The 24,421-nt window shown below is 37.2% G+C and overlaps 1 protein-coding gene across 7 annotated transcripts in view; it reads right to left on the bottom strand.

Annotated features, from left to right (window-relative positions):
* The window catches only part of DENND6A (DENN domain containing 6A), a 62,880-nt gene that overhangs the window by 18,467 nt on the left and 19,992 nt on the right, over positions 1-24,421 (bottom strand). For 3 of the 7 annotated variants that reach the window (XM_036266582.1, XM_036266586.1, XM_036266588.1), the window contains exons 4-11: positions 21,479-21,591; positions 18,083-18,163; positions 16,227-16,332; positions 15,316-15,395; positions 11,703-11,756; positions 10,132-10,187; positions 5,400-5,522; positions 4,389-4,484 (exon numbers count right to left, since the gene is read on the bottom strand). In XM_036266582.1, the coding sequence (XP_036122475.1) occupies positions 4,389-4,484; positions 5,400-5,522; positions 10,132-10,187; positions 11,703-11,756; positions 15,316-15,395; positions 16,227-16,332; positions 18,083-18,163; positions 21,479-21,591 (709 nt within the window). The remainder of the gene's footprint in view (positions 1-4,388; positions 4,485-5,399; positions 5,523-10,131; positions 10,188-11,702; positions 11,757-15,315; positions 15,396-16,226; positions 16,333-18,082; positions 18,164-21,478; positions 21,592-24,421) is intronic. The other 4 variants (XM_036266583.1, XM_036266584.1, XM_036266585.1 and 1 more) reach the window with 4 other exon arrangements.

The raw sequence follows: 24,421 nt of genomic DNA, 5'->3' as shown, positions 1-24,421 counted from the left end.
GAAATCCCATAAGGCTCTCAGCTGACTTCACACAAGAAACACTACAGGCCAGAAGGGAATGGCATGAAGTAATCAAGGTCATGAAAAACAAGGATCTGAATCCAAGACTATTCTACCCAGCACAGCTATCATTCAAAATAGAAGGTCAAATAAAGAGCTTCCCAGACAAAAAAAGGCTAAGGGAATACATTAGCACCAAACCAACATTGCAATAAATGTTAAAAGGACTGCTGTAATTAGTAGAAGAAATAGAAAGAAAAATAGAACCACACTAAACAAAAATGGCAATAAATAAGTACATATCAATTATCACCTTAAATGTGAATGGTTTCAATGCTCTGATAAAAAGACACAGAGTAGCTGCCTGGATAAGAAAGCATGACTCACCTATATGTTGTTTACAAGAAACCTACCTCATAACAAAAAACTGACATAGGTTGAAAGTGAAGGGATGGAAAAAAATCTTTCAAGCAAATGGAAAGCAAAAAAAAGCTGGGGTAGCAATACTCATATCTGATAAAGTAGATTTCAAAATGAAGACCATAACTAGAAACAAAAAAAGGCCACTACATAATATTGAAAGGATCTATCCACAGGAAGATATAACCTTGATAAACATATATGCACCCAACATAGGAGCACCAACATATATTAAAAACCTTTTGGAGGACTTCAAAGAAGAAATCAACAGCAATACAATCATAGCAGGGAACTTCAACACCCCGCTGACATCACTGGATAGATCTTCTAGACAAAAAATTAACAAGGAAACACAGACTTTAAATGAAGTGCCAGATCAAGTGGATTTAATAGATATCTACAGAAAATTACACCCCAAAAGTACAGAATTCACATTTTTCTCAAGAGCACATGGGACATTCTCAAAGATAGACCACATGTTAGGGTACAAACTAAGTCTCTACAAGTTCAAGAAGACTGAAATCATATCAAGCATCTTCTCAGATCACAATGGCATGCAAATAGAAATCAACTGCAACAAGAACGTGCAAAGACATTTGAAAACATGGAGGCTAAGTAGCATGTTATTGAACAATGAATGGGTTACCATTGAGATCAAGGAAGAAATTCAAAACTACCTGGAAACCAATGAAAATGAACACACAACAACACAAAATCTATAGGATGCAGCAAAAGCAGTTCTGAGAGGGAAGTTCATAGCACTACAGGCCTACCTCAAGAAACAAGAAAAATGTTTAACAGAATATCTAACTTCACAACTTAAAAAACTAGAAAGCAAACAAAAAGAAAACCCCAGAGCAAGTAGAAGGAAGGAAATAGTAAAGATCAGAGCAGAAATAAATGATATAGAGACCAAAAAAACAATTGAAAGGATCAATGAAACAAAGAGCTGGTTCTTTGAAAAGAAACAAGATTGATGAACTCTTAGCTAGACTCACGAAGAAACAGAGAGAGAACCCAAATACACAAAATCAGAAATAAAAGAGGAGAAATAATAACTGACACCACAGAAATACAAAGGATTGTTAACAAATATTATGAACAATTATATGGCAACAAATTCTACAATCTAAGCAAAATGGACAAATTTCTAGAAACACATATTCTCCCAAAACTGAACTAGGAAGAGATAGGAAACTTGAAAAGACCAATAACAACTAAGAAAATTGAAGAGGTAATCAAGCTTCTTCCAACAAACAAAAGCCCAAGCCCAGACGGCTTCACGGAGGAATTTTACCGAACATTCAAAGAAGAACTAATACCCATTCTCCTCGAACTATTTCAAAAAATTTAAGAAGTCTTCCAAACTCGTTTTATGAGGCCAGCATAATTCTAATTCCAAAACCAGAAAAAGACACTACAAAGAAAGAAAACTACATACCAATATCCCTGATGAACATAGATGCCAAAATCCTGAACAAAATACTAGCAAATCGAATCCAGCAATACATCAAAAAAATTATTCACCATGACCAAGTGGGATTCATCCCAGGGATGCAAGGCTGGTACAATATTCACAAATCATTAAATGTGATACACCACATAAACAAAATAAAAGATAAAAATCATATGATCATATCAATAGATGGTGAAAAAGCATTCAACAAAATCCAGCATCCATTTCTGATAAAAACGCTCAGCAATCTGGGAATAGAGGGATCATATCTCGACATAATAAAGGCCACATATGAAAGACCTACAGCCAACATCATACTCAATGGGCAAAAATTAAAAGCATTTCCCTTAAGAACAGGAACAAGACAAGGATGTCCACTTTCGCCACTCTTATTTAACATAGTCCTGGATGTCTTAGCCAGAGCAATCAGACAGGAAGAAATAATAACAGGGATCCAAATTGGAAAGGAGGAAGTGAAACTGTCATTATTCGAAGATTACATGATACTATATGTAGAAAACCCCAAAGACTCCATCAAAAATTTACTAGACTTAATAAAGGCATTTGGCAAAGTAGCAGGATACAAAATTAACGTCAAGAAATTGATGGCATTCTTACACAACAAAGATGAACTCACAGAAAGAGAAACTAAAAAAAACAATCCCATTTACCATCACAGCAGAAAAATTAAGATACCTAGGAATAAACTTAACCAAAGAAGTAAAGGGCCTATATGCAGAAAACTACAGGACATTGAAAAAAGAAATAGAGGAAGATATAAAAAAGTGGAAGCACATACCTTGTTCATGGATTGGAAGAATTAACATCATTAAAATGTCCATACTACCCAAAGCAATCTATAGATTCAATGCAATCCCTATCAAAATACCAACGACATACTTCACAGAACTAGAACAAATACTTCAAAAGTTCATATGGAACAAAAAAAGATCACGAATAGCCACAGAAATCTTGAAGAAAAAGAACAAAGTTGGAGGGATCACATTACCAGATTTCAGGTAATACTATAAAGCCACTGTAATCAAAAAAGCATAAGATACTGGCATAAGAACAGGCATATAGACCAATGGAACAGAACAGAGAACCCAGAAATGGACGCAAGGCAATATGCTCATTAATATTTGACAAAGGTGGCAAGAGCATACAATGGAGTAAAGACAGCCTCTTTAATAAATGGTGTTGGTAAAATTGGACAGCTACATGCAAAAAAATGAAACTAGACCATCAACTTACACCATACACAAGAATAAACTCAAAATGGATAAAAGACTTAAAAATGTGACTCATGAATGCATAAAAATCGTAGAAGAAAATGTAGTCAACAAAATTTCAGACATCATACACAGCAGAATTTTCACTGATACATCACCTAAGGCAACAGAAACAAAGGAGAAAATGAACACAGGGGACTACATCAAACTCAAAAGCTTCTGCACAGCAAAAGATACAATCATCAAAATGGAAAGGCAACCCACTGTATGAACATCATTGCCAATGATATATCAGATAAGGAGTTAATTTCCAATATATTATAGTGTTCATATAACTCAACAAAAGGAAGACAAAGAACCTAATTAAAAAATGGGCAGAGGAACTAAATAGACACCTCTCCAAACAGGACATACAAATGGCCAAGAGACATATGAAGAAATGCTCAACATCACTGATCAGCAGAGAGATGCAAATTAAAACAACAATGAGGTATCACCTCACACCTGTCAGAACGGCCGCCATCAACAAATCATCAAACAAGTGTTGGCGAGGATGTGGAGAAAAGGGGACTCTAGTATACTGCTGGTGGGAATGCAGACCGGTGCAGCCACTATGGAAAACAATATGGTGTTACCTCAAAAAATTAAAAATTGAACTTCCATTTGACCCAGCGACCCCACTTCCAGGAATATACCCTAAGAAGCCTGAAACACCAATCAGAAAGAATATATGTACCCCCATCTTCATAGCAGCACTATTTACAATAGCTAAGATCTGGAAACAGCCCAAATGTCCATCAGTAGACGAATGGATAAAAAAGCTGTGGTACATATACACAATGGAGTACTATGCAGCTGTAAGAAAGAAAGATCTCTTATCCTTTGCTGCGACATGGAGGGACCTGGAAAGTATTATCCTAAGCGAAACAAGCCAAACAGAGAAAGACAAGTATCATATGATCTCCCTTATTTGTGGAATATAATGAAGATAACAGTCTGAGGAATAAGGTAGTCCCAAAGACGTGGAAGTGGGGTACAGACTTACAACCCCAGAAGAGGGAGTGGTGGGGGAGAGATAAACCACAGAACTTATATGCATGTATGCATGAACAATGGACATGGACAACAAAGCTGGGGATAGGTTGGGGAGGGTGGGGGAAAATGGAGAAACATCTGTTAACAAAAATAAATTAATTTAAATAATAATAAACAGTTTAAAAAAATGATTCCACAGTTATACATGTAATAATTGGTTAATAAAAGTTACTTTATTTACTTACGGGGCTTGAGTACGGGTAGTATATTCTTTGAATTCACTATCATGAATAGTGAAATAAGGTCGGAAGTCACTGAAGTACTTCAATGGAGAAATACAGCTATGGACCAAGAAGAACATGTAAAACTAAGGACACAGAAGTTAAAGGCCCTGTTCAATAACCATAAAACATCCATATACATAGTGTACCACAATAGTGTAAAGCATCTATTTAAATAAATGGCAAGCTCATTTCAGCAACTAGAAAGCAAATGAAAATACATAATGTGAAATGGCATACTGAAAGAACACTGGACTTGGGATTGAAGACAGGGTGAAATTCTGGTTTTTTACTATACGCTGCTCATTCACGCAACTAATACTTATCAGGTGCTAACTTCGTGTAAGTCAGCAATTTTCAACCCTTTTCATCTCATCACACACACACAAACTAATTACTAAAATTCTGAAGCATACTAAAAAATATATTTTTTGCTGACCTGACAACATAAAAAGGTATAATTTTTTTTCAAATTATAAGAGAAAATTTATTTAGAAAGTTGCAGAGGTAGTAGAAGTAAGCTAGCTGGGCTGTGTAGGCTCAGTTAACAAGTTATAGAAGCAAGAGAAGGGCCTTGAATCTTAGTAGAATGAAAGACAAAGGTACTGCACCTGGGGGGGGGCAGGGGGGAGAATAGGGGAAGGGCTGGGTGTGCTCCTTGGCTGTTGTAATTTTTTTATTTGACATTCTAAGGGTAAAGAGGTCAGTGCTCCTGACTAGTTAGGTATTGCATGTTTTAAAAATTCTTGCGGCATACCAGTTGAAAATCACTGGTGTAAGTAAATGAATGTGCTTGCTGCTCAGAAAAACAAGAACATGGTTCCAGCCCTCATGAAGCCTGAATTCATTTTCTCATCCATACATTGGTGCTATAATGAGCACTAACTTCCTAATGTGAATCAATGCAAGGAGTGTACAAACATAACAGATGAGAAAGTGCTGCAATTATCACTATTATGAATCAAATATACTCACTTAACAAGTGCCAATACAGTTTCTGAAGACTCTGAAGGTGATGGTGCCATGACCACCAGTGGCTCCCCCAATAGCACCAGCTCCCAAAGCATCTGACTATGAAAGAAAACTGGAAAGAAACACCTGAAAGGTGTTTACATAGTAGAAACATTGTTATTTATCCACCTTGTTAAAACTTCAACATTCTAAAAACTTCAACATTGAGCCCTGACGGGTGTGCTGAGCCTCCTCCAGTGCAACAAAAGGATGCCAGTTCAATTCCTAGTCAGGGCATATGCCCAAATTGTGGGCTCAATCCCCACTAAGGGGGCGTGCAGGAGGCAGCCAATCAATGTTATGCTCTCACATCGATGTTTCTTTCTCTCTCCCCCTTTCCCTTCCTCTCTAAAAAAAATAAAATAAAAATTAATAACATCTTTAAAAAAAAAAGAGCCTGAAACATCTTATACCAGAAAACAAGACAGTGTTTTTTGGTTTTTTTTCATCCTCACCTGAGGACATTTTTTCATTTTTTTGTTCAGATAGAGTGGGAGGGAGACAGAGAAAGAGAGAGAGAAACATTGACGTGAAAGGTACACATCGAGTGGCTGCCACCTGCACGACCCAACCAGGGCTGGGGACAAACTGCAACCAACAAGAGTGTTGAACGAATGACAAGAACATGTTGAAAAAAACAAGAGGCCAGATTGAAATAGTTCTCACTGGTCAAACTGGGGATAATCTGAAGATAAACCTAAACTGAGGGATTTCCTGCAAAATAACCATAATCCACAAGAATGTCAGGGTCACAAATGTGAAAGGCTGAGGAGCTATTCCAGACAAAAGGAGAGAGACTAGAGAGACAACAAGTAAATGCAACAGATAATTCTGAACTGAATATTATTGTGACAACTGGTGACATTTGAATGTGGTCTTAGTGTTAGATGATATTAATCTACCAGTGTTAACTTTCCAATTTTGATGGTTGCATTTTTGTAAGAAATAGACACTAAAGTACTCAGGTTTCCAACTTACTAGCAAATGGTTTAGGGAAAAGAGTTTTCTGTACTGTACCTGCCACATTTTTGTAATTGTGTGGCTATTTCAAGATTTTACAATTACATATATTTTATATATTATGTTACATATTTTATGTTACATACACATATACAAAATATATAAATATATAATACATATAAAAAGTTCAAATAATCACACATTTACAGAAACATGATAAGTACAGTACAGAAAACACATACATAATATATAAATATATCATATATATAAAATTTTGAATCACAAATGTACAAAAACATGATTAGTACTGTACAGTATATGTAATTTTAAATATATATTTAAAAAATTTTAAATACACACACACACACATACACACAGTTCTGTCCCTCAGTATTTATGAGAGATTGGTTCCAGGACCCCGGCAAATATTAAAATCCGCAGATGCTCAAGTCCACTATAAAAAATAGCATAGTATTGCATATAACCTATGCACATGCTCCCATATACTTTAAATTATCTCTAAATTACTTATACTACGTAAAATAATGTAAATGCCAGGTAAATAATAGTTACATTGTATTGTTTAGAGTTTAATGACAATAAAAATCTGTACATGTTCAGTATAGATAGATGCAACCATCATAGGCCTAACTACATAGTACTTATCAGCAAAACATAACTTAAAAAAAATACTTTCAATCCCCAGTTAGCAGACAGGGGCAGGGGGACACAATGACACATAATTTACATGCCTCTTGCTGTGCAAAGAACCAACAGTAAGTCAATAAAATGAGGTGAAATGTCTTTGACTCTAGGCAAGAGAATATCAGCTTCTTTCAATGGAAAACTGTCCTCCAATTCCAAGCCCAACTTAAAAACTAAATGAGAAGACTATTTCTGTCATCAACAGAGAGCTAAAACCGAAGGCATGGTCCCTGAAGTAGCAGTGGCTTAACAAGCCTTGCCCTGGTGAAAGGAGGGAAACTGGTCCCTACACTCAACTGTATCTCTGCCACTCAACTTCAAACATCTTTCCAGATCTGTCCTTTGCTCACAAGCTCAGTGTGGGTATAAAACTATCACTTTCAATATAACTGATAAACATTTAAACTCTCATTGACACTAGTAAGGTAAAGCGTTAGCTCTACATATCTGAAATAAAGAGTGCTGTCATAGATAAAGCATTAATCCAATCATCAGATATTAAATTCCTGGCACAGTACTATCTCTGTGTGAGGTTATTATTCTTCAAAGCTTGGTTTTCTTATCTCTTGAGAAACAGAACTGAAAGCACAACAAACTAACTTGTTCCTTAAAAACAATAACATGTAATCCATATTCAGGAGAAAGAACACATACTAATCAAAGGTGTCAGAGGTGGAAGTAATTAATTACCACAAAAGAAAAGATCATTAATAACAAACAAAAAAGCATACCTAGTAGTTCAAAAGAAAACATGTCAGGTAACCAAATTCTTTATTAACTTTGCCAGTTCTTCAATTTGTTCCTTAATATCAAAACTATAAATAGTATGTATCCCTCTTAGTATATGTTTCCTGTGATATATGTTTATTTGGGGGGCTTTTTACTTTATGTATGTATGTATGTATGTATGTATGTATGAATTTATTTATTTATGTATGTTTTGGGTACATACCCCTAGCAGGAACCGAACCTGGGACTCTCTGGTCCACAGGCCAATGCTCCAACTACTGAGCCAAACCGGCCAGGGCTACACTTACTTTTTGTTTTAAAGAAAATGAATTTAAGATTTATAATTTACGTACAATAAAATTCACCCTTACCAAAGATCCAGAATAGTTCCATCACCCCTCAAAATTTACTCATCCTCTTTGTAGTCCATTTCCCACCCCCACTCCCAGGAAATCACTGATCTAATTTTAGTTTGTCTTTTCCAGAATATTACATAAATGGAATCATTCAGTAAGTAGCTCTTTAAAATCTAGCTCCTTTCACTAAACATAAGGCTTCTGAGTCATTCATGTTGCAGACTGTATCAATAGTTCATTCTTTTTTTAAATTGCTGAATAGTATTTCATGCACATGCGTATATCTCATTTTGTTTGTCCATTTACCAGTGGATGGACATTTATATTGTGTCCAGTGTTAGGCTGGTATATAAAGCTGTTATAAACATTTGCATACAGATCCTTGTGTAGATACATGCTTTCATTTTTATTGGGTAAATACCTAGAAGTAGGATTACTGACCAGTGCTAGGGTCAATGTATAAAACAAATCTAACATATAAAACTAATCAATCTTGCCCAGGCCAGTCTGGCTCAGGGGTAGAGCGTTGGCCTGTGGACCAATGAGTCACAGGTTTGATTTCAGCCAAGGGCATGTACTCAGTTGCAGTTCATCCCAGGCCCTGGTTGGAGTCATGTGGGAGGCAACCAGTAGATGTGTCCCTCTCATGTCCATGTTTCTCTCTCTCTCCCTCCCACTCTATTTAAAGATAAATAAAAAAATATCCTCAGATGAGGATTAAAAAACAAAACTAATTGATCTTGCCCAGCCACTGTGGCTCAGTGGATTGAGTGTTGTCCCATGGACTGAGAGGTCCCAGTTCGATTCCTGGCCTGGGCACATGCCCAGGTTTTAGGCTTGATCCCCAGTACGGGGCATACAGGAAGCAGCCAAATTGATATTTCTCTCTCACATCGATGTTTCTCTCTCTCTCTTTCCCTTCCTTTCTCTCTAAAAAAAAATCAATATAAACATGTTTTTTTTTAAAAAACGAATTGATCTTTGAAGCAGTATTCCATGCAGTTTAAAGGTCACACACACACACTCACACACAAAAGCCACAAACACACAAAGAATCAAACCAAAACTCATTGTAAGTCTTTCATGTGACTCCTGATTATATGTATTAGTATTTAGTAATTGCTCATTTATAACAGTGGTTTCTCAAGCCGGGCTCCACATGAGAACCATCAAGAGGCGGAACTTGGGCACCAATCCAAAGTTTCTTACTTAGCTGCTCTGTGTAAAGTACATTGGTATTTTTTCCTTCTTTCTTTAAGTGCTAGATTATCTGGGGATTTTTTTTTTTTAATATTGCATTTTGAAAGTTTCAAACGTAGAGAAAAATAAAGACAATAGCATAAGAACCCCTTTATAAATATCATCTATTGTTAATAATATTTTGCCATTTTTACTTCATTTTTTTCTTATTGAAATGCTTTAAAATAAACACAAACCTCATGACATTTCACCTCAAACTACTTTAGAATGCATCTCTAAAAATATAAGAGCATTAAAAACATTTTTTTTAATCCTCACCCGAGGATATGTTATCACCTATCAGTTGCCTCCCATACGTGCCCCAATCTAGGATAAAACCCGCAACCTAGGTATATGCCCTGATGGAGAATTGAACCTACAACCTTTCAGTGTAAGGATGACACTCTAACCAACTGAGCCACACTACCTAGAGAATAAGTATATATTTTTATATCATTACAATATCATTCTCACAACAAACCAAAACAATTTGTTTCTACTACGTTATACACAATCCGTATAAAAATTTCCCTAACGGTCAAAGCTCGTAACATGCAGTCAGGGATGAACCACTGATTTATAACATAAAGCATGACTCTTTTCTTCCAGTTTTTTCTCTATTTCATATAAGAACATCCATTTTTCTAAAGGAACTAACAACATCACAAAGCAAAAGAGCAAAGACAGTTAAAATTTTTACTCTTTACCTGAAAAGATCCACCTCATGAACAGTAGGTAAAATAACAGATATGTGTGTGTCTGCCTAAGAGATAGAAAAGAAAAAATAAAGATGTCACTGAAATTTATAGAAATTGATTTTTAAGATATGCTTATTTAGCTCATGATCAATAAGCACACTGCCCTATCTTTTAAGATTCTCTTCCTCTAGGAAAAGCCACAGAGAGTGGGTCTTACCAATCTCCCCTAACACAGCATAAGATCAGGGAAACACAGATTACATGGTTAAAGCATTAATTCAATAGCTGGACTAATTCACAACTGTATAAAATACTACCAAAATACTGGTTGATATACATATCAGGCAAAATTAGGTTTCCTACTGCTTTCCATTTTTTTTCAATTCAAAGAACAATGGGAGTGCTTATGTACCAGTTAAAATGTTTCAAATGAAAAAATTTAACCGCACCCATAAACAGATGTAGCTTTAAGAAAAATGAATGGCAATCATAACTACAGAGTCTTTTTGACTGAGTTTCCTAAAACCAGAAGTCTGCTGACCACTCTTCAAGATAAGAGGCACCCTGGCCGGTTTGGCTCAGCGGTTAGAGCATCAGCCTGTTGTCCAGAGAGACCTGGGTTCAGTTCCCGCTAAGGGCATGTACCTCGAATGCAGTTTGTCCCCGGCCCTGGTTGGGTCCTGCGGGTGGCAGCCACTCGATGTGTACCTTTTATGTCGATGTTTCTCTCTCTCTCCCTCCCGCTCTATCTGAACAACAACAAAAAAAAAAGTCCTTGGGTGAGTATTAAAAAACAAAAAAAAGAAGAGGCACCCAGCTGGTGTGGCTCAGTGGACTGAGCGTCGGCCCATGAACTGAGAGGTCCCAGTTGGATTCCCAGTCAAGGCACAAACCCAGGTTTTGTGTTCTATCCCCTGTATGGGGATGTATCTCTCTCACATCAATGTTTCTATCTATCTGTCCCTTCCTCTCTCTCTAAAAAAAAAAAAAAATCCATAAAAAAACATATTTAAGAAGAGGCTTTGTTCGAATTAAATCTTGTTGAAAAAATGTTTACTTTCCCCTTATCCTCATAAATTACAGTATTAATTCTGAGTTCTAGATAGTATCTACCACAGAAAGAGCAAGAAAAATGTCTGAGAGCCCTGGCCAGTTTGGCTCAGCAGTAGAGCATCGGCCAGCAGACCAATGAGTCATGGGTTCGATTCTAGTCTGGGGCACGTACCTTGGTTGCACTCTGTCCCCGGCCCTGGTTGGGATATGTGGGAGGAAACCAGTCAATGTGTCCCTTTCACATCAATGTTTCTCTCTCTCCTTTTCTCTCCCTCTCTCCCTCCCTCCCACTCTATCTAAAGGTAAATAGAAAAAAAATATATCCTTGGGTGAGGATTATAAAAGACAAAAGAAAAATATCTGAGAAACATTAAAAAATTTATGTCAATTAATTACAAAATACTTAATAGGACATTTCAGTAATATTCAGAAATGTATCATAAACCCAGGAAACTACATTTGCTAGTTTTAAATTTCTGTTAAAGAGACTCTATGTGCCGGTTTATTCTATCATAGTAGCATACTACCTGCTCAGTTATTTGGGTTGTCCCAGGTTTGTCATGACATGTGGGAATCCGTACCTTAAAGAGAAAGAAGAAATTAACTTTGGTAACAAAAGAATGTTCTTTCTATAATTTGCCAGTCCCACCACAGGGGGATTAGAAGTGCTCTATCCTGCTGCTAAAAATGTATACTCAGCAATGCCTAAAAAGCCATACAAACAAAGTATTTATATTAGATTAACACACTATTTCAGTCATATTTATTTTCAGTCACAGAAGAAGGTAAGTGCACCAAGGTCTCCATACACCCATACACATAGAAGTCACTAAACCAGTGAGAAGCAAATGTGTTGAAAAACAGAAAAAGGACATCAACTTAATACTGCTTCCTATTTATTATTCCAATCTTTGCTTCATTAATATACATACACCCAAACACACCCTCTCAAACTTGCCAAACTATGGGATAAATCTCACAGGAAACCATGAGACCTCTCAACCTAGAGCTACAAGTACTACTTTTGATGATTGCCCAGGGAAAAAAACAAAACATAGTTACTACAGAAAAGAGCACATCTAAAGAGAGTGCATTGCCACATATAAGTCCAACATAAAAATGAACTGCAAAACCACTTAGTGCACATTCATACCAAGCCTGAAAGCAAAATGCTAATTCATTTTAAAAAAAGAAAACTTAATAGAGAACAATACCCTAAGATGGACATGTTTAGTCTGACATTATACATTAAGATCATTTAAGACTAAAAATCAATGGCTTTCCTAATTGCTTTTACTTTTTAGTAATTCATACCTAATCCTACAAATATTCTGCAATACAACTCATCTCTGGAGAGCCATGGAGTAGCAGAATTCTAGGTGGTATTTACATTGACATGTATTATGTAAGAATGACCCCCCCCTCATGCAAATTTTCCAAGATGATGGAACTGGTGGCCCTGGAGTTGTGTGACTAATGGTTCTGTGCAGCAGAATTCATTGTGGCATCTCTGTAACTCCTCACATAAGATAATAAAATAAAATAAACAAATGAAAGCAATAAGAAGACTGAATGTTATTAGGAAGTTAAAAAGCAAAACTCGCCTGGCTGGTGTGGCTCACTGGCTGGTGTGGCTCACTGGCTGAGTGTCAACCCATGCACCAAGAGGTGGCCAGTGCTATTCCCAGTCAGGGCACATGCCCTGGTTGTGGGCCAGATCCCCAGTGGGGGGCATGCAGGAGGCGGCTAAACGATGTTCTCTCTCATCGATGTGTCGTATCTCTCTCTCCCTCTCCCTTTCTCTCTCTCTAAAATCAATAAAGAAAAAAAATTGTTGACTTCTGGTCAAGATGGTGGCGTAGGTAAACAAGGTATCGCATCCTCCCACAACCACATCAAAGTTACAACTAAACTACAGAACAACCATCATTCAAAACTGCCTGAAATCAAGCTGAATGGAAGTCCTACAACTACAGAATTAAAGCAGCAGCCACGTCCAGACTAGTAGGAGGGGTGGAGGCGGACAGACTGGTCCCACACCCACGTGTGGTGGATGAAAATCAGGAGCCTACCTTGGCTGGGAAGATCCTTCCTGAGGACTGAGGGGTCCCCATCCCACACCAGGTGCCCCGTTCAGGGTTCCAGTGCCAGGAAGAGAAGTCCCCATAATTTCTGGCTGGAAAAACCAGCGGGAACTGAGGCTCAGGGAGGCTGAGGCGGCTGGAGCCCCAGGCAGCTCCTTAAAGGGCCCGCGCACGGACTTATCGGACTCTCTCCCTCTAAGCTTGGAGGGGAGGCAGCTCGAGGGGCGCCAGAGACATACAGGGAAGAACTGAGCTGTTTGCCACTGGAGCGAGGGCTGGAGAGGGGGCTTTCTCCGGGACAAAAGTGCTGTAGGAGGCCTTTGTTCCTTTGGTGAGCCCTTCCCTGGGGCGGCAGACAGTCGCCATATCTGGGACTCCAGCAACCTGGCTCACACTGGTAGCCCCGCCCTGCTGACTCCCTGAGACCCAGCCCTGCCCCACCCAACTTTCAAGCCCAACCAAGCTGTTGCCACTTGCTTAACCATAGGATTGGCCTGTCTTGGATCCTGCTTCAGGTTTTTCCTAAATTCTTTCAAACGAGCAGCATCTGGTCTCAGCCAGCCCCATACCTCTCATTAAGTAATACACTGAAACAAACACAGGGAGGCAGCCAAAATGAGGAGACAAAGAAACAGGTCCCAAATGAAAGAACAGAACAAAACCCCAAGAAAAGAACTAAGCAAAATGGAGATAAGCAACCTAACAGATACTGAGTTCAAAATACAGCTTATAAGAATGCTCAATGAACTTAGTGAGAACCTCAGTGAACTTAGGGAGGGCCTCAAGAGCATAAAAAAGGACCAGTCAGAAATCATGGATACACAGTCAGAAATGAAGGAGGCATTAACTGAAATAAAGAAACATTTACACAGATTCAATAATAGAGTACGTAAATCCAAGGAGCAAACCATCGATATGGAATATAAGGAAGCAAAAAATGCCCAATCAGAACAGCAAAAAGAAAAAAGAATCCAAAAAAATGAGGATAGGATAGCATAAGGAGCCTCTGGGACAACTTCAAGTGTGCCAACATTCACATCTTGGGGGTGCCAGAAGGAGAAGAGAGAGAACAAGAAATTGAAAACCTGTTTGAAACAATAATGGCAGAAAAATTTCCTTACTTGGTGAAGGAAGCAGACATACAAGTCCAGGAAGCACAGAGAGTCCCAAACAAGATGAACCCCAAGAGGTCCACACCAAGACACATCACCATCAAAATGCAAAAGGTTCAAGACAAAGAGAGAATCTTAAAAGCAGCAAGAGAAAGGCAGCTAGTTACCTACAAGGGAGTTCCCATTAGGCTGTCAGCTGATTTCTCAAAAGAAACTTTGCAGGCCAGAAGGGAGTGGCAAGAAATATTCAGAGTGATGAAAAGCAAGAACCTACAACCAAGATTACTCTATCCTGCAAAGCTGTCATTTAGAATCGATGGCCATATAAAAACTTTTCCAGACAAGAAAAAGTTAAAGGAGTTCATCACCACCAAACCATTATTATATGAAATGATGAAGGGTCTTTTTGAAGAAAAAGATAAAATATATGAACAAACAAAATGGCAATGAATACATATCTATCAACAATGGAATCTACAAACAAAATGAACAGGTAGAACAGAAACATTCTCATAGATACAGAGAACATTTTGTTGGTTGCCAGATGGGAGGTGGGTTGGGCGAATGGGTGAAAAAGGTGAAGAGATTAAGAAGTACAAATTCGTTGCTAGACTGGCAAACCTCAAAGGGAAAGGGGTTGGGGGGGTGGGAAGAAATAAACCAAAGAACTTATATGCATAACCAATGGACACAGACAATAGTGTGGGAAAAGGTGGGAGAGGGGGAGGTAGTGGGGAGGAGGGGGTCAATGGGGGAAAAATGTGGAATGTCTGTAATACATTTTACATCCAACAATAAAGATTTTTTTTAAAAAAGAAGACATCGAATAAATTCCACAGAAATAACAAAAAAAAGAAAAAAAATTTTTTTAAAAAAAGCAAAACTCATGTGTGGATGTCTTACAGATCTTTTAAAAAGTTAACAAATAAAATATAAGCTATTACCTTCATTACCACTCCCATAATAGGGAGGTATAATGTTTTCCCTGGGACTGGTGCAGGCCATCGATCAACATCATTACAAGCTGAAAAAACATAATAAAATTCTTCCTTAGTATAAGTGGAGATATTAAAATATGAAAAATAGCATATTAGAAATTAGAACTCTACTTTCTATAAAGCAGGACAAATATACTGGGAAAAATGCAAGATAAAAGATAGAAGTAAAAGTAGTGAAAATATCTTACATTTCACCAGAAATACACCTGTTCTAAAATAAAATTGGTTAAATATTTTTTAAAGCAACAAAATAGTAAGTTTAAAAAGAATTTTTCTATTCCTTTATTACTACTAATTAGCTACAAAAGCACACCACCTGGCAGAGGCCTTCTCTCTGTATCGAGTGACATAAGAATTTCTGTTTAACAGTAATGATTATCAGAACTGTCACTTCAATATTTCGTTATTATTACCCCATGGTACAAAAGGAGATAATAAATGATACAGTCTTTGGTGTTTCTAGGTAAAGAATACCAGAAGAATAGTTTCTTTTGTTCTGTTTTTTTCATAATTTTTTTTTCTTTATTGATTTTAGAGAGAGAGGAAGGGAGAGGAAGAGAGAAACATCGATGAAAGAGAACATCGACTGGCCACCTCCTGCATGCCCCACACTGGGGATCTGGCCCACAGCCTCGGCATGTGCCCTGGCCAGGAATCAAACCGGTGACCACTTGGTGCATGGGTTGATGCTCAACCACTGAGCCACACCAGAAGAACAGTATTAACATCTCTCTCCCACCATAAAATTCTTAAATAATTTTTTAGAAGATTGACTTCATTTTATCAGATCATTTCCTGCAAAATTAAAAAAAAATTTTCCTTCATAAAGCTACTAAGTCACACAATGTTTAACTTACCTGCTTCCAGATAAGGTTTGCTCTTTTCAAAATACTCTGGTGCTATCTGTTTGAGTACAGTGTGAAAAAAATGAATATAAGGTAGTTTGCTGATCAAAACCAAGGACTGGAGGGAAAAAAGAAACAACGTATTATTAAAAATTTCCTAACAATTTAAGTTTGTCATTTCTCACATAATCAATTACTAACAAGCTAAATTTAGCAAAAAGGGTGGATTTTGAAGTAAAAAGGCTTTTACAGTAGATGGTTAAAAGGAAATATAAAATTATAATTGCAGAATGCAGAACATTTAACCTTATTACTACACTTGAAGAACATAAAAAGCATATTCACACATTTTCCTTCTTTCCACGAAAAAGAATTTCCTATAACCAGACTAACATCATGGATAATTTCCAAAGCCTAGCTACTACTGTCATTAGCAAAACAGTATCAGAAATTAGCTAGATAAATTCTTCCTAATAAGGAAAGAGCAAATTGTGATACTTTTTCAAACTAAGACTATTCTATTTTTTTAACTGAATTTATTGGAGTGACACTGGTTAATAAAATTACATGGGTTTCAGGGGCACAATTCTATAATACATCATTTGTATATTGTATTGTGTGCTCACCACCCAATTCAAGTTTCCTTCCATCACTATTTATCCACCCTTTATCCTCTCCTACCTCCTCCCAATATTTTAGAGTTCAATGGTTATAGTCACATACTTATAAATTGTGACTTTATAGTTTAATCACTTCAAATATAGATTATGTTGATTTTTCTTTTTTTTAACTTCTTTTTTTTTATTCTCACCCGAGGACATTTTTCCATTTTTTATTCAGATAGAGTGGGAGGGATAGAGAGGAAGAGAGAGATAAACATCGATGTGAAAGGGACACACATTGAGTGGCCACCACCCGCATGACCCAACCAGGGCCGGGGACAAAGTGCAACCAAAGTACATGCCCTTAGTGGGAACCGAACCTGGGTCTCTCTGGACTGCAGGCTGACACTCTAACCTCTGAGCCAAACTGGCCAGGGTGTGAACTTATTTTTTAAGTCTATTTTTCTTGAAAACTATTTTTTACCTTTCCAACCAGCATTAATTACTGGTCAAGGCATATTCTAATTACAAAAGGTAAAGGTGTGTCCCATTAGCTAGGACTGACTTGAAATCAACTGATTTTTTTTTTTTTAAGTAAAAGATTGTACATTTAGAGTAAAACTATGTCTAAGATGTTGCTAAAGTATATTTATTGACTCTTCAAAGAAGGATATTGCAGGCTTTTATTAGTTGTAACTATGTTATAATCTGTTTATTCTTTCCCTTATTCTAAAATATAAAAATTAGCCCTGGCCGGTTTGGCTCAGCAGTTAGAGCGTCGGCCTGCGGTCCCGAGAGACCCGGGTTTGGTTCCCGCTAAGGGCATGTACCTTGGTTGCAGTTTGTCCCCGGTCCTGGTCGGTCGTGCGGGTGGCAGCCACTCGATGTGTCCCTTTCACATCGATGTTTCTCTCTCTCTCTCTCTTCCTCTCTCTCCCTCCCACTCTACCTGAACAATAAATGTCCTCGGGTGAGGATAAAAAAATAAAATATAAAAATTAAGCAGATTCTTCTAACTTTTGACAGTTTCATAAAAAACTGTAAATTATTGTCAGGAGTATAGTACAGATACAGCAGAAAGGTAAAATTCAATAGCAGGTGAACGTCTAGGAACAGGGTCTATAATCTAAAAAAAAAGATAAAATATAAATTCTACTATGTTTAAAAATAAAATATCAAAGACTTTAAAGACTTCATTTTAACAGTGTCTATCTTTCTAACCACATTATAAAAATATATTTCTATTATAGTGTAGATAAAAATTACCTTCTGAAAGTAGCCTCTCTTTAGAGTTTTGTCTCGAACTTGTCGGAAATACACATATCCATAAAAATAAGCAGGATCCTTCTATGAAAGAAGTGACAAAAAAAAAAATAACTACGTGTGTGTGTGTATCTCACCATCCTTTATTATTATCAGGTTCTTTTATAAACCTTAATGGAGTGATGGGGTATATATACACAAAGAGCTAGTCATGCTTTTCCACCAACACAACCAATAATCATGACAGTAATAAATAAAAACCTGCTAACTTGCCCAGAGATAAAATTATCATTACTAACATCATATTTTCCCCCTATAACTTCCTCTGTTTATATTCTTTTTTTCAATTCTCACCCAAGAATATTTTCCATTGATATTTTTTAGCTAGAAGTGGAAGGGAGGGAGAGGGAGAGACAGAGAGAGAAGCATCAATGTGAGAGAGACACACCAATTGGTTGCGTCCCACTCGACCCTAACCAGGGCTGGGGATTGAACCTGCAACCCAAGTACATACCCTTGTCCAAGGGCCAACATTCCAGCTGCTAAGCCAAACCAGCCAGGGCTCTGTTTATATTCTTTATTCATAGCTGTACTAGTTAAAGGGAGTTATGAAACAATCAAATTGCTTTCCCCAATGCTATACATACTTTTGTTTTTTTTTAAATCCTGCCTACACTTTTGTTAGGGTCAGTCTTTTTTTTTAAAATATTTTTTCTTTATTGATTTGAGAGAGAGAAGGGAGAGGAAGAGACAGAAACATCGATGAGAGAGAACATCTATTGGCTGTCTCCTGCATGCCCCACACTGGGGGCTGGGCCCACAACCTGGCATGTGCCCTGACCAGGGATCAAACTGGCGGCCTCTTGGTGCATGGGTTGATGCTCAACCGCTGAAACACATTGGCCAGGCTAGGGGGTCAGTCTTAAGAAAATGAGGAATCCTAATGTAAAATTTCAAGAGAGAAAACAAATGGAGTTAAATGTCAATCTGAATTGTATGTAGTCAGTTGTATTTTTACCCAATAATAATGAAACATTGGAATATTCATCAACGATCAATTTGCAGGGTAATTATATTCCAAAAAACTTAAGAAATTGATTTCAGATAAAGGAAGAAGGAGAGAGATGGAAACATTGATGAGAGAGAAGCATCCATCAGCTGCCTTCTGAACACCCCCTACTGGGATCGAGTCTACAACCTGGGCATGTGTCGACCAGGAATAGAACCAGTGACCTCCTGGAGCACTGGACGATGCTCAACCAACTGAGCCACATGGGCCAGGCAAAAGTTTCAACATCCCAATGAAATAAATTTTGGCCTCGTTCCTTATTTGTTATTTTTTAAATACTTATGGACCACTTACTTTGAACAAGGCATTGTGTTAGAGAAGATAAAAAGATGCATAAGACACAGTTCCTTAAGGAGATCACAATCTAAGAGAAATAAGAAAAGCACAAAACTGACCATTATGGAATAGGAAGGCAGGTACCATAAAGAAAGCACAAAGTGTTATAAACAGGCCAAGGAGGAAGAGATTATCTCTATGTAGATCAGCCAAGATTTCATGGAGACAGCTAGCTTTGAATTGGGCATTGAAGGATGGATATGATTTAAACAAAAACAAAGACGTTTCAGGTTTAGAGGGCCAGGAGTTTCAGTAAAAACACACACAGAAAAATACAAGCTATTCAAAAAAAAAAAGCAAGATAAAAGCAGTTCATTTGGGCTAAAATAGGGCACATGTATAGAAAGGGTATGAAGTTGGAAACTGGAAAGGTAAAGGCCTTAATTCGCAAGGCCCTAAAAGAGAGGACAGGAAAATAGTACTACCATTAGCTCTTTATTTTCATTAAACAATAGGTAGTCATTTTAGATGATATATATGTACACTTTAGCTGGCAATACTGTGTAGGATATATTGCATTAAAATGTCTATGGGTAGCCCTGGCCAGTTTGGCTCAGCAGTTGGAGCATTGGCCCACGGACCACAGAGTCCTAGGTTCAGTTCCCACTAGGGGCACGTGCCTCAGTTGCGGTTTATCCCTGGCCCCAGTTGGGGTCGTTTGGGTGGTGACTACTCAATGTGTCTCTCTCGCATCAGTGTTTCTCTCTCTCACTTCCTCCCTCTCTCCCTCCCGCTCTGTCTGAAGATGGTTGCAAAAACGTCCTTGGGTGAGGATAAAAAAATAAATAAACTAAAATAAAATGTCTATGGGCAAATTTCATATCCTCAATACCCCTTAATTCCCTCATCTTCTAAAGGAATGCTCTCAGAACACTATAGAGAAGATTAATGAGATAGTATATGCTTATTGATACAATGTCTAGAACATAAGAAAGTCTAATAAATGTAGTGATTATTATCATCAGTTGAAAGAATATATTAATAGTGATAGCAAAACATCATGGAAAGGAGTAGATGGCTATCAGAGACATTTCAAAGATACTACCTTTGCTAACTGGGAGAGAGTTCCTATCATTAGTGGAACCAGGTCGGTAAACTGTAAATGCTAATTTTAGGCAAACTATATCAAGTTCATATTGGATGTGATGATAGGACATTCAGATGGAAATGTTCCTCATGCAGTTAGAGATGTAAGTGTGTAGTACAAAACAGAAACTTACACTCTGGAATCATAAGAATTATTAAAATTATTTTTAATAAACAACTTTAAAACAAAGCTCATTTAAAAAGATAAGAATAATTCTATCATAAAGTAGGTACAGAATACCATAGGGAGCCCTGGCCGGTTTGGCTCAGTGGCTGGAGCGTCCGCATGCGGTCTGGAGAATACCACAGGGAATCTTCAACTCTGGTGGTTTTTACTGGTATAATACTACCCTACCTCCATATCTAAACAAGGAGTTATTGTCCCAGCCAGGTGGCTCAGTTGGTTAGAGCATCATCCCATGCACCAAAAGGGTTGTGGGTTCAGTTCCCAGTCAGGGCAATTACCTAGGTTGTAGGTTCAGTTCCTGGTCAGGGTATATGCCTAGATTGTGGGTTTAATCAATTCCCAGGTTAGAATGCATATGGGAGGCAACCAATAGATGTTTCTCTCTCACATCAATGCCCTACCCCCCAATTCCTTTCTCTAAAAATCAATGAACATTTCCTCGGGTGAGGATTAAAAATAAGAATGATAAAAATAAAAAACAGGGAGTTATCAAAAAATGAAAGAAAACTACTTCAGCATTCTAATCAACATTTCAAGAACAGTAACTTATTAAGTCTCTTTCACTTACATACTAAATCTTTATGAATAAGACTCAGGAAATTCAGCAGTGTGATATAATAACAAAACAAAAGCAAAATATTTATGAATGCTGTAAAAAGTAACTGAGAGAGTTTTAAAGTTTCCTCTCACATGGACAGTCTTCTACTACTACTTTTCCAACCTTTAAGTAAACGGGTAAATCTTTGTCAAACTGATCCAGGAAACAATGCAGTGACACCCTCCTCCCAGAAGACTGTCGAAATCTAAAACAAAACTGGGTATCTCCAAGACAACCTAATGAAAACAAAAATGAAAGAAATTAAGGGTAGCATAGTATAACACTTATTTATCCAGTTTCATCAAATGTTAGAGTGGCAGGGGTCCTAGCAATCATTTAAATTCATTCTATCATGTTTTAGAGAAGAAAAAGGAGATCTTGGGAGTTCAAGTGACTTGCTCAAAGCCATCTTCATTGGTCAAAGGCAAAGCCATTAGTGAAACATGCATCTTAACTCCGAAGTCCCTCTATTATTGTTGCTATTCAATTTTCTCCATGTAATTAAATGTTTTGAAAACTGTTTCCATGTAATGCAGATTCACAAGCATAATAATGAGCAAAAGAAGCCAAATACGAAGTAACACATACTGTTCAAATCCATTTATATAGTTGTTAAAAAAAAAAAAAAAGCAGCCCTGGCCGGATTGGCTCAGCAGTTAGAGAGTTGGCCTGCGGACCAGAGAGTCCCGGGTTTGGTTCCCGCTAGGGGCATGTACCAAAAAAAAAATTAAAAACCAGGCAAAAGTATAGTGTTCAGGGATGCATGGGTGGGCATATAAAGAATCAAGAAACGTATTACTTTAAGAATTAGGGTAGTGGTTACATTTGAAGGGGGAGGGAAATAGTATTTGGGAAGAGACATGAGGGGGTTTTTGAGGTACTGGCCAAGTTGTATTCCTTGACCTTGTATATGTTTTATATTTCACATTAAGATTTAAAAAAAAAAAAAAAGATATAATAAAGTCAACTCAGGAAGAGCTCAAGTAATAAATTTACTATTTTAATTAAAAATAACTTTTTAACTTTAACAATCTTTTAACCTTTAATCATTTTAGCAAACCTCTTAAAACATGTAAAGTTCACCTAAACTGTCAGGCAATAATTACAAAAAACTGAATACTCTAAAAAGCAAAAGACACATAAGTAGCTTGTCACTCAAATTTTTACCAGTTACTATATTTAAAATTAATAAGATTATATTAAATATAAAATGTGCTCAGAATTTTATTATTACTTATTATTATGCACAGTTTGGCACACGAAGTTCTCAACAAAGGAAGCAGAAATGTGGTAATATGTTTAAGGTGTTTTTTTTAAGAAAATAGATTTTATTATAATTTCTTATAAAGTTAAAAATAGAGGCAGATCCCTCTAAATAAAGAATTGTAAAACAAAGTGCCATTCCATTAAAAATCAAATCATCTAAAACATTTAATAATTTAAGATAACAAATAGGATCCTCAAATAGCATTCCAGCTTCTAACATGCAATCCTCCTACAGTCACGGCTTTAGGTATTATATCAGTTTCTGAATTCTCAGGTAGAAAAAGATGAGCCATGTGATTTTTTTAAAATAGCAAAACTGCCCTGGCCGGTTTGGCTCAGCGGTTAGAGCGTCGGCCTGCGGTCTCGAGAGACCCGGGTTCGGTTCCTGCTAAGGGCACGTACCTCGGTTGCAGTTTGTCCCCAGCTCTGGTCAGTTGTGCGGGTGGCAGCCACTCGATGTGTCCCTTCACGTCGATGTTTCTCTCTCTCTCTGTTCCTCTCTCCCCCTCCTACTCTACCTGAACAAAAAAAAAAAAAAAAAAAATGGAAAAATGTCCTCGGGTGAGGATAAAAAAAAAAAAAAAAAGCATAAAATAGCAAAACTGATCATTGCTCTTAACTTTCTGGTTGATTGTCTCTTAAGTTTGCTATTCCTGATCTTTTTTTTGAGGGGGGACCTTGTTATTTGCATCATTTCCTATGCTTACTCTTACAGGAGCTGGATGGTGGGGGACAGCACAGGGCATAGGTATTGAAACTTTAAAAGTGTAGAACATTGACATAAAGATTTCAGATACAGAAAGGAGATGATCCCCAGAACCTCAATGTTACAACCAGTGGGATAATATAAAACTCATAAAATCCTTGATATACCAAGGTTACTGGACACTGATCTCCCAGAAACACTTCTTCAGGGGCCACAGGTATATCATTATCAACTGCAGTTGTGAACTGCAGTTGACTTTACTGTGACCAGGAACAGAAAGGGGCTGCATCGTACATGCAATGGTTGTTCTCCAGAGCAAGTCCAAATCAGAGAAAAAAGGAGGTGCAGCCCTTCTAACACCAGAAAAACCTTCATCTGGCCAGAGCCCCAATATGTTTAAATTTTCTAAAAAGCAACTCAGTACCCTGGTCAGTGTGGCTCAGGTGGTTGGAGTGCTGTCCTGTATACCAAAACATTGTGGGTTAGATTCCGGCTCAGGATACATACCTAGGTTTCTGATTTAATCTTTGGTTGGGGTGCGTACAGAAGGCAATTGATCAATTTTTCTCTTTCTCTCTAAAATCAATATGTATGTCCTTGGATGCTTTTTTTTTTTTTTTTTTTTAAAGCAACTTAGTATGTACCCCTAAATGCAATTATAGAAATTAATATTTATAATATTTCTTTGGTGGTGGAGAGAAGAAACAAAGGGAACTAGAGGGTGGGTTCATTCAGTTTCTTTACTTTTTAAAGCTGATGGTTTAAAAATAAGGAAAACAACTGAAACCTGAGAAAATGGAAAATACTTCTAACATTATTTTAGTTCAAAAGATTTACATACTGATGGTTCAGTTTTTCTTTTTATAAGACATTTATCTTAAAAAAAAAAAAAAAGGAAAGAAAAATCCACTGAGAAATATGCACTAATTTCTCTGAGACCTTAATAAGATAGAAATGGAAAATGTAATGGCTTTTAAGAAAGAGATATAGTATCTGGAAAATGTAATAAATGCTAAGCTTTGTAGAAGGGAGGGCATGAAGCTCTCACAGACCTTAAATCCCTACCCACCTAGCTCCATTCCCAAATCATGGGT

The sequence above is a fragment of the Molossus molossus genome, unplaced genomic scaffold (assembly GCF_014108415.1).
Source record: "Molossus molossus isolate mMolMol1 unplaced genomic scaffold, mMolMol1.p scaffold_m16_p_18, whole genome shotgun sequence".
Lineage (NCBI taxonomy): Eukaryota > Metazoa > Chordata > Mammalia > Chiroptera > Molossidae > Molossus > Molossus molossus.
Note: the sequence above shows the minus strand (reverse complement) of the source record. Positions and strands in the feature narration are given on the sequence as shown.